General features: G+C 41.2%; 1 protein-coding gene across 1 annotated transcript; it reads right to left on the minus strand.

Moving 5' to 3' along the window:
- Nucleotides 1–4,718: 4,718 nt before the first annotated feature.
- On the minus strand, nt 4,719–6,629 carry LOC110117082 (odorant receptor 46a-like). Its single transcript, XM_048651681.1, has 6 exons — nt 6,179–6,629; nt 5,695–6,104; nt 5,512–5,611; nt 5,298–5,399; nt 5,042–5,200; nt 4,719–4,958 (listed from the first exon to the last, which is right to left on the minus strand). The coding sequence occupies exons 1-6, from the start codon at nt 6,476–6,478 to the stop codon at nt 4,902–4,904; spliced, it is 1,128 nt and encodes a 375-aa protein (XP_048507638.1). The 5' UTR covers nt 6,479–6,629; the 3' UTR covers nt 4,719–4,901.
- Nucleotides 6,630–11,122: the final 4,493 nt, after the last annotated feature.

Consider the following 11,122-nt stretch of genomic DNA (forward strand, 5'->3'; position numbering starts at 1 on the left):
TCAGACCATGAATACTCGAGGGATGTCTTGCCTCCGATTGGTCAAAGGCAGTTTGTGGTAGGGATGTGGGTCTTTCGAGTACGTGTGTAGAACCCAACGTAGAAAATAATGTGGGCGTTTCACATGTTTTGAAAATACTTGAGTCTGACGTGTACGAAACCCTAGTCATATAGCACTTATATATTCGGCATAGGACTCCGTCACTGATAAAATATGTAAGGGGTAATTTTCATGAAATCCTGAAACTGTATGAAAATAGATTCATAGAAACTAGTTGAATTCATCGGTGTCTTCTTCTTTGCAATTTTGTAGGACTTATGTTCCCAGACTTCGATAATATAGTGGTCTCCAGAATGAACGTCTTTTTACTGACAATGAATTATACAAGCATTTTGAAAACTTCAAAATCAGGGAATGACGACTGAGTTGAGGAAATGATCTCCATGAGTAAATCGGGACTCTTCATCTATGGAAGATGGTTTTCATTTTCACAGAATATTATGTTATTTATTCTCAAAGTGTTTTCTGAATCTTATCGGAAAACATCCACTTGGAAACGACGCAGTCATACCAATACTTGAATGATTGAACTACACTCAGAGTCAATAAATTCGCTTTTTGAGATCAAAAATCATTCGAATGCAGCAATGACACTGTGATTATTGATCTTTGATTCTAGAGCTTATTTAATTACAGTTTAAATATTTGGTGATGTTGAAAAAGGCCTCATTACATTCCTAAAGTAAGAGAAAGCCCACACGTAAGGTTTTTTCAAAAGTTTATTTTATTTCTGTTGATGGTGAAAGTTATCAATTCTTTTCATATTTTATGGGAAACGCTCTTCAATAACTCAACATAAAAACTTTCTGATGGAGTTCAATGTCTTTCATTTCATTAAAACTTTTGTTCAGCTAGGCCTTATGACCTGCGAGTACCTCACACGTAATATAACTGATGTATTCCGGCCCTGAAGCGAGAAAGGAACGATTAGTGAATGACGGAATGAGACATGACTCCAAATATCTTGCATTATATTCCACTAATACTTCTGAAACTTTATGCAAGTTCGTGACCCCTGAAAACCTGCTTCACTGTATAATCATTATTTGGATATAGTGATGACGTCTTTTGCTTCTTTGATGTAAGGTGATAGCGGCTGCAAATCTAATGTTTGGATAGTTCTGAAAACATGATTTCGAACTGATACTCCAAAGACACACATGGTGAATTGGCCAATCAAAAATATTTTCAGTTGACTGCCGACCATCAGAAAACAATAATCGAGTTTATACGTGATCGAAAATGCAATCAGGTATTGCTTGTCAGTGCAGGTGTAAGAAGATGATGTTTTGTCACAGTACACATGTACGAAATACTTTGGAATTCTTGCTCTTCATATTTAACCCTAAATTCAAAAGATTCGAAAAATTCCGTAATACTTCAAATCGATTAATTAAATTTGCGTCTAGATTGTTTTCTGGAAAATATTGTAGCTAATGATGAGAAGGTGTTTCAATCCAGAGTTTAGGACAGCATAAGGGTATTCATGAGAACATGATTCTCAGGGCACTATATATTTTTAATTCTCCAAAGAAACCTACATGATTCCAGAACGATAACCAATATTGATGAACCTCAGTCGCATTGATTTTGGAAAAGAATAGTAACCATCGCGTGGCGGTCGAAATTGTGCAAAACTTGAAAAAACAGAAATTCCGAGATTTCATGGAAATAACCGATTTTCTACATACAACGGGAATTTGAAAAGCGAACCTACACACACAAAAACGAACCCTTCAGTGCTAACGTCGAACGTTGTCGCAAAAAAACGGTCTAATTATAGCAGCAGTGGTAAGACTTATTGTTAGTCTATTGAAGTAACCAGGCGAAAAACGCTGGTGAATTGATCATTGGCCGGAAATTGAGTCTTAATGAATAGGTCGACATCTTGAAATCAGTCTGAGGTTTGAGGAACTCCACAATCAGCACTCATATGTTTGATATAAGGCGAAAAATTAGTCAGGTGATACTCGCGAATACCCTTCCGATATCACATTCGAACGGACTCTTACACACATTCTACCTCATCACCAGCATACATGCCTCCACGCACGTTGACCCTTCAAAAACCTAAAATATTGCGTCGAATCCAAGCGAATGACGTGGATCCATGAGTGACAAGGATTTTTGCATTAAGATTGAACGCATTGAGCGGCAATGAATTTTCAGTCTCTGTGCCTGAGGTCATTGCCGTTTCTATTAATCCACTACTCGATGACATTGTTCGTACGATCTCACTAGCTTATTTGGTGTCTACTTCACGAAGCCTGTTGAATCTGATTTTTCGCGTAGAAATTACAGAAAAAGACGAACTAAGACTGAAAAACGAGGCAAGAGGGCGAATGAAATCCTTCCATTTTCGTGCGTTTTTTATACGTAATGGTTTTTATCATCGCGATGGTTATTATCTGTTTAGAATATCGCAGTTTGCAGGCGACTCTTAGTCTGGAAGCCAACATAAAATCACTGGAATAAGTGAACTTAACGGCATCCCTTCCGATGTGTCGAGGCCCACAAGTGTTCATTCGCCGCCAGTGGTTACTATGACATGCAAAATAATTACGAGCCAGCTATATCGTGCTCCTCGCGATGCGCTGAACTTTTACAACCACACAAATGATCGCAGAGTCTCGAGGGGGTAATATCTTGATGGTCGTGGAGGTCGATTTCATTAGCAAAAAAGATTTCGCACGTTGGTGGACCCATATTTTTTATATACCTATCAATAGTCCGACGTATTTTAGAAATGGTTTCGAAACCGAAGTGGTAGCTGGTGCCTCATTCCTATAGAACAGTATCTCCTTCATCTTGGTCCATTTGTTGAACTACTGGGAAAATTCGATCAGAAATTCTAGAAGATTTCAATTTCATAATCTGGGGGTTGATTGTGTGTCTGAGCTTAGGCAGCTCGATCAACAATACTGAGAGCTGGAGTTAAGGAGGTTTTATATGTTGGATATCGATACGTTAGTATTCGAATAGTACGAAACTCGAACCGTCAATTCGCCTATGAACAAATAAGAGCCAGAGAAAAATTCGCAACACTCTTCGACATCGCGCTCGGCTGATGAATCAACTGCCCCTGTACTCCGTTGGCACTGCGCACATTAATACATCATAGTTTCCACTTGATGTAATCACTTTGCCATTACTCGAAGATTGTGGCATGTAATTGCTTTCTATGTCTATGCACGCTATTACGGGAGTTCTAAAATTCATCAGTTCGTCAATAATTACCAGTTAATGATCATGATTCATGCGAGTTACGTATGAGTTCATGAAAATTATGATATGTTTGTCGACGAATTTCATAATCCGACAATTTGATTGACTCGGGCATTTTTTTTCCATTCTTCGCTCAATTGTCAGTCGGAATTTATCGCAGACCGAGTCATACAACATGGATTTCGATGATTGATGGCCTCAGTTTGCCGAGAAACGAGGCGGCCGTTATTGATACGCTGCTGATCGAATCATTTGGTTTCGCGGAAGCTGACTCCATGTCAACCCGATGCAGATTATTATTTTGTCCTCGATGAATCCGCTTCTTCGGGAGCGCATCCGTAAAAAACAAAGCTTTTTCACCTATCGTGTCTTACCCAGCCATGTCGGTAACGACCAGCCAAGGGGTAGGTGTTATCAGGTACCTTCCTTATCTGCGGCTCACAGGGGTAGCAAATAATTTTTTCATTCTCAACAGCAACCGCCGGTATTACAGATCGCGAGCTGAACTGAGCACACGGTTCAATTGCCTACAGCAATAACGATACACAGGGTTTTGGCACACAGATTTTTTGGTTGCAGATTGATTGCGCACAGTTTAACTGGATACACGCACGACTCACTGTCGGTTTTTTCGGATGCAACAGCGATCAGACACGGTAGCTTCTGCGCACATTGACTACTGGGCATAAAAATTCATTCGAAGATCCGTAGTTTTACGCATTCGAATGATATTGCACAGGATGGCTTGGCGGGAATAAACCCGCATTATGGTACTTTGATTCACTCATTACCAAACCTCATGTAGTATCCATATGAAACTGACTTTCACATGTGATAGATGTACATACTTCAGCCCTGATCTATCGGCTGATTGTTACCACTCGTTTATGTATCTTAATTAATTGAATCACGATTCTGTACTTTTATGTCCCGCCAAATCATTGTTTGCGTGTGATCCGCGTCCGGAAAACCCGTGTGCCACAATGCTGCAGGCAATGAACTACGTGTGATCGAGGTCCTTTTATGATATTCTTCCAATAACAATTATTCAGGCGTGGCACAGGAATATCTCATCTCATCGTGGGTGTGAGACCATCAAAGTTTTCCGAATTTTTTCTCATTTTTGAAAGTTCCAGGAAAACTAAATCCTCCGAAAATTCCGACCGACAGTATGAATTTCTTCTCCGGGCACTGCTCTTTGACTTTTCTACAAACGTTTTTGGTGCTTCATTGCTGGAACAACTGTTCACATACTACAGCATTTCGTCTTGTCATCATTGCGGGACTGATGTCGTTGGTTCGACTTTACTTGCGCAACGTCATGATCAGTCTTAGGAATTGTACTGGAAGGGATTTCCGGCAAACCATGAGTGTCAGTAGGAATACCATTTTGGATAGAGAGTGATACTGAAATCAGTTGGTTGTGAGTTCGGTGTAGTACAATCGTAACCTTTACTACGAAAAAGATACATGGTAGTGATTGTGGGAATTAATCAGTTTCACAGACGTTATATTCATTGTTAGTGTGATGCGGTTCCACTATAACTGCTATTCGAACTAGGAGTGCGGGAGGCCACCATGATACATCTTTTGCAATCATACGAATCACGCTGTCCTCAGTCTCCAGCAACGGCTCGTAACGTTGCAATGTATGAAAAGCTGGCCGCTACGCACTAGGAAAATAATTCATGAATTAGGTAAATACATATATTCAGTAGTAGATACATTTCATTCCAAAGACTTGGAGGTTGCTCACATTCCCGAAAAATTCCAGCGACAAGGCGGGAAAAACACCTTCAACAGCGATTACCGGTGGACTTTTCGCTCGTTGCAGAACGATAATCAGGTCTCTAATCATTCGTGGAGATTTGCCTACCCACGCGCAATTGTAGACCGATTGACGCATTTTTTCCCCCTGCGATTATGGAAGAAGAGAAATGGAATAGAACACAAAACTCAACAAGAATCGATTTAGGGAGTGCGCTATCCCTCCCATGTATCTAACACGTTACCATCTGCCATATATGGTCCGATGGCCAGGCTAACAACAACACCTGAATCGCGGCGGTCAATTCGAAGAAAATGTACTTTCCCAATTCGAACAATGGTGGTTTCTGGGATCCCGTCGCATTCATGGAACAATGAAAGAATATCGGTATGAACTTCATGACTTGCTCACATTTAACATTTTAAATAATAATCTGGTCACGAAAAACACCGCCTTACGCGAATCAGTATGAAGCCTCCGGTGGAAACGGCGGTCATAGCTACGGCGATCATCACCATGGCCATCTTGGCCATGCCGATCCTAAGTTTCACGAAGTACCTGAGAACCAAACATGGGCTTAGATAATTTTACCGAACTCTCTTCTCCGCAGCTATGAAATTATGTCCTGCGAATCATCCCACCTTATCAGTTCTTGATGTTTCTTAACGCAGCGTCTGAATTCATCCTCGTTGGTTGCGTTTGAGAATTCGATTGCCAACAATTCAAATCTGGCACCAGTGAACCAGAGTAGAGTGGCATACATTAAAGCTATCATCAACATACTTCCAGCTTGTATGAAAAAAAAGACTTGGGAAAGGTACACAATCGCATAAATCCAAAAGGGCTCTACGGAGAATGGATACGCAACTGTTCCTGGAAAGGGCTGGTCTGAAATCATCGCGGGTCCGATTATGTAAAACAATATTATGATGATCGACACGACGAAAAAAGTCGAATGCGAAGTGAAGTGTCTGTCGTAGTATCGCATCACCAGTTCCCATTCTTCTGCCGTTGCGTTCCTCAGAAAAGAGTTCATTTCGGCCAGCAATTCCTAATTGAACATAGATATTCACAAAAAAGCAGAGTTTTTGCTGTAGAAAGCGTTCACGATTTATTGGAGCATACCTGCAATCGGGATGCTTCTATTCTGCAGACCACCATTTTCAGCCACACAGCGGATACGGGTAACAATTCCGAAACAGATTTCATGGCAACATTGAAATTGTTCGAGTTTTGATAAATATGCCAGTACCAACCACTGGTAGACACACTTGAATGGATAAATGCAAACCACCACCAAATATTGCGCAATCGAACGTCCGAAGCACTAGCTTCCGCCGGCAATGGCCAACATGCTATTGGAGCAATCGAATATTCGAGTATAAGCATAGATCGCGCGAAAGTGATTCGACGTTTCGTCGGCATTTTTTCAGCCCAACTTGTGGTCGGAATGGTTATGCAGATCCAAAACAACGAGAAGGTGGTCTCGTGATAAGTCTGACGCTGTTCTGCTCTGAACTCTCGACAGAAACTGCAGGACTCGGATCGTGAGTGACTGTGAGAGTTCTGGTATCATGTGCAGTCGATATGCACTATTTTCATAACGATTCAGACCATTAATAGTCAAGGGATGTCTTGCCACCGATTGGTTGAAGGTAGTTCATGGTAGGGATGTGGGTCTTTCGAGTAAGTGTGTAGAACCCAACGTAGAAAATAATGTGGGCGTTTCACATGTTTTGAAAATACTTGAGCCTGACGTGTACGAAACTCCACTTATGTATGACTTATGTTTCCGGCATAAGACTTCATTACTGATGTAATATGAAAGGGGTACTTTTCATGAAGTCTTGAAACTAGATAAAAATAGATTCATGGAAATTATTTGGATGGATTTGTAATTTCTCCTTTCATTCGTGTGGTGTTTTCATTCCTAGACTCATTTCATATGGTGGTTCCCGAAATGAACTTGTTTTCACTGAATTATTTAAGTATTTCGAAAACTTCGAAATGAGGCAACGACGGCTGCGAATCAAGCGTTCGAAAATTTTTTAAAAAATATTCTGGAACCGATGCTCCAAAACGCACGTGGTGAATTTTCCAATTGAAACAATTGACAGTCGACTGCCAACTATCAGGAACCAATGATCGAGCTTGTGAATGATTGAAAATGCGATCAAGTATGGCCTCTCAGTACAGGTGTGAGGGGATGATGTTTTGTCATGGTACACGCGTACGGAATACATTCAAATATTTGCTCTCCGTGATACCCTGAATCGATCAGCCAAACTTTCGTATGGATTGTTTTCCGAAAAATATTAGATTCACGAATGAAGAACTGTTTCGATTTGGAGTTTGAAACATCATGAGGAAATGACTCTTGGGAAATCAGATATTCCGCATTCGACAGAGAGGCCGTCATGATTCAAGAATGATAACCGATATCGATAGACCGTGGTATCATTCATTTTGAAAAAGAATAGTAATCATCCCATAGCGGTTGTATTTGTGTGAAGGTTGAGAGAACAGAAATTCCGTCATTTGGTGGAAAATATACATTCTCTACATACAAGTAGATTTCCGAAAGCGCACCTACGCGTACAAGAACAGGCCCTTTAGTTCTAACGTCCGACGTTATCACGAAAAAAAAAGTTCTATCATAGCAGCAGTGGTAAGCTTAGTCTATTGAAGTAACTGGGCAAAAAACGCTGATCAATTGATCATTGGCCTGAAATTGAGTCTCAATAAGTAAAATAAGTAAGTCGACATCTTGAAATCAGTCTGACGTATACGGAACTCTACAGCCAGCACTCATATATTTGTTATGAAGCAAACAATTAGTCAGGTGATACTCGCGAATGCCCTTCCGATGTCACATTCGAACGGACTCTTACACACATTTGACCTCATCACCGGCATGCTTGCCCCCACGCACGTTGACCCTTCAAAAACCTAAAATATTAAAGACTGAAAAACGAGGTAAGAGGGCGAATGAAATCTTTCCGTTTTCGTGCGTTTTTTATACGTAATGGTTTTTATCATCGCGATGGTTATTATCTGTTTAGAATATCGCAGTTTGCAGGCGACTCTTAGTCTGGAAGCCAACATAAAATCACTGGAATGAGTGAGCTTAACGGCATCCCTTCCGATGTGTCGAGGCCCACAAGTGTTCATTCGCCGCCAGTGGTTACCATGTCATGCAAAATAATTACGAGCCAGTTATATCGTGCTCCTCGCGATGCGCTGAACTTTTACAACCACACAAATGATTGCAGAGTCTCGAGGGGGTAATATCTTGATGGTCGTGGAGGTCAATTTTATTAGCAAAAAAAAATTTGGCACGTTGGTGGACCCATATTTTTTATATACCTATCAATAGTCCGACGTATTTTAGAAATGGTTTCGAAACCGAAGTGGTAGCTGGTGCCTCAGTCCTATCGAACAGTATCTCCTTCATCTTGGTCCATTTGTTGAACTACTGGAAAAATTCGATCAGGAATTCTAGAAGATTTCAATTTCATGATCTGGGGGTTGATTGTGTGTCTGAGCTCAGGCAGCTCGATCAACAATGTTGAGAGCTGGAGTTAAGGAGGTTTTATATGTTGGATATCGATACGTTAGTATTCGAATAGTACGAAACTCGAACCGTCAATTTGCCTATGAACAAATAAGAGCCAGAGAAAAATTCGCAACACTCTTCGACATCGCGCTCGGCTGATGAATCAACTGCCCCTGTACTCCGTTGGCACTGCGCACATTAATACATCATAGTTTCCACTTGATGTAATCACTTTGCCATTACTCGAAGATTGTGGCATGTAATTGCTTTCTATGTCTATGCACGCTATTACGGGAGTTCTAAAATTCATCAGTTCGTCAATAATTACCAGTTAATAATCATGATTCATGCGAGTTACGTATGAGTTCATGAAAATTATGATATGTTTGTCGACGAATTTCATAATCCGACAATTTGATTGACTCGGGCATTTTTTTTCCATTCTTCGCTCAATTGTCAGTCGGAATTTATCGCAGACCGAGTCATACAACATGGATTTCGATGATTGATGGCCTCAGTTTGCCGAGAAACGAGGCGGCCGTTATTGATACGCTGCTGATCGAATCATTTGGTTTCGCGGAAGCTGACTCTATGTCAACCCGATGAATTGGGGAGCGCTTCTTGAGGAGCGCATACGTAGAAAACAAAGCTTTTACACCCCTCGTGTCTTACCCAGCCATGTCGGTAACGACCAGCCGAAGGGTAGGTGAAATCGAGTCCTTCCCTATCAGCGTCTTGCAGGGGTAGCAAATAATTTTTTCATTCTCAACAGCAACCGCCGGTATTACAGATCGCGAGCTGAACTGAGCACACGGTTCAATTGCCTACACCAATAACGATACACAGGGTTTTGGCACACAGATTTTTTGGTCGCAGATTGATTGAGCACTGTGTGATTGGACACACGAACGACTTACCGTCGGTTTTTTCGGATGCAACAGCGATCAGTGAACAGTGAGCTTTTGCGCGCTATGATCACTAGGCATAAAAATTTATTCGACGATCCGTGGGTCTTACGCACTCGAATGATATTGCGGAGAATGGCTTGGCGGAAACAGACCTGCATTATGGTACTTTGATTCACTCATTACCAAACCTCATGCGGTGTCTATATGAAACTGATTTTTACATGTGAAAGATGTACATACTTCAGCCCTGATCTATCGGCTGATTGTTACCACTCGTTCGTGTATCTTAATTAATTAAATCCCGATTCTGTACTTTTATGTCCCGCCGAATCATTGTTTGCGAGTGATCCGAGGTCTTTTGATGATATTCTTTTATCAACGATTATTCAGGCGTGGCTCGGGAATATCTCATTCCATTGTAGGTGTGGGACCTGATGTTTCGGGCAGAGTAACGTTTTTGTATCGGAAGACTCTGATTTTCCTTTTCAGGGTCGAAAACGATGAAAGAATTAGGCCAGGAAAGGTTGTAGGTTTTTTGGTCATGAATTTTACGATCCGTTGGTCATAGCACACGATGTCGTCAGGTATGAGTGACTATAGCCGCGATAGTCTAGAATACCGCATCACAAATTTCACGGCCAGGAGAATTCTTTTCCAAAATTTCTTTCATGCCTTCAAGTTCGAGAGGAACTTCCACCTGCGAAAAATTCAAGCGATCCTCTATAGTGATTATCAATGGACGTTGTGATCTCTGCAGAACAATGATCAGATCTCTGACCATTTTTCGAGAATCGCCAATCCAGGCGCATCCGTAGGCTGAATTTCTCAGTTTCACGCTCTGTAATGGAATTGACAACGACTAGTCGTGACGGTGATCACTTTCTTATCTAACTTCCGAGGTGCGACGTCGGTTGCTAGTATTCACTTGGAGACTGAATTCCATCCATGGGTATGCGATGAATGGGGTGAAATTTAGTGATGAGCCGAACAGATCGTATCAATTACCAAATCGATCAGGTTGTCCGCCGGCCAGGCAAACATGAAAAGTTGTAAGTTCATAATAGGTGATGAAAAATGCGTATCTGTTTAATCCTGACTAGGTCGAACATGTCAATAAGTCAGGAAGAGTTATTTGTTTGAAAATAATGATGACATAAATTTGACTATTTTTTCCCCGAAAATGTATCTGGGTAACTTTCGATCATCGCAAAAGTTATCACCTTCAGGAGATTTAGAGTGCATCGGGGTATTGATTATCGAAAATTGATTTCGATGTCTGCAATGTGCGGTCGTGCTTACGGTTGTTTCTACCGATTCTTCCCATGATCCTCGAAAACAATTTACTGAAGTGTTTTCAGGGACTGTCGGTTGTCTATGATCCCACCACATCTGCTCGCATTTTATTATCAAACCGACAGCGCGTGTATATTTCTCCACCGCGCACCGCTCTTAGACTTTCCTACGAACGTTTTTGGTATCCGATTAGGAAAAAATCTGCGAAGCTCTTTCAAGACGAAGGTACATATCTTACAGTTTTCTGTCTTGTCATTGTTAGTGCTAGTTGGAATACTATATCGGATAGAGAGCAATACCAAGACCAGTGGA

Source organism: Athalia rosae, chromosome 3 (assembly GCF_917208135.1).
Source record: "Athalia rosae chromosome 3, iyAthRosa1.1, whole genome shotgun sequence".
Taxonomy (NCBI): Eukaryota; Metazoa; Arthropoda; class Insecta; order Hymenoptera; family Athaliidae; genus Athalia; species Athalia rosae.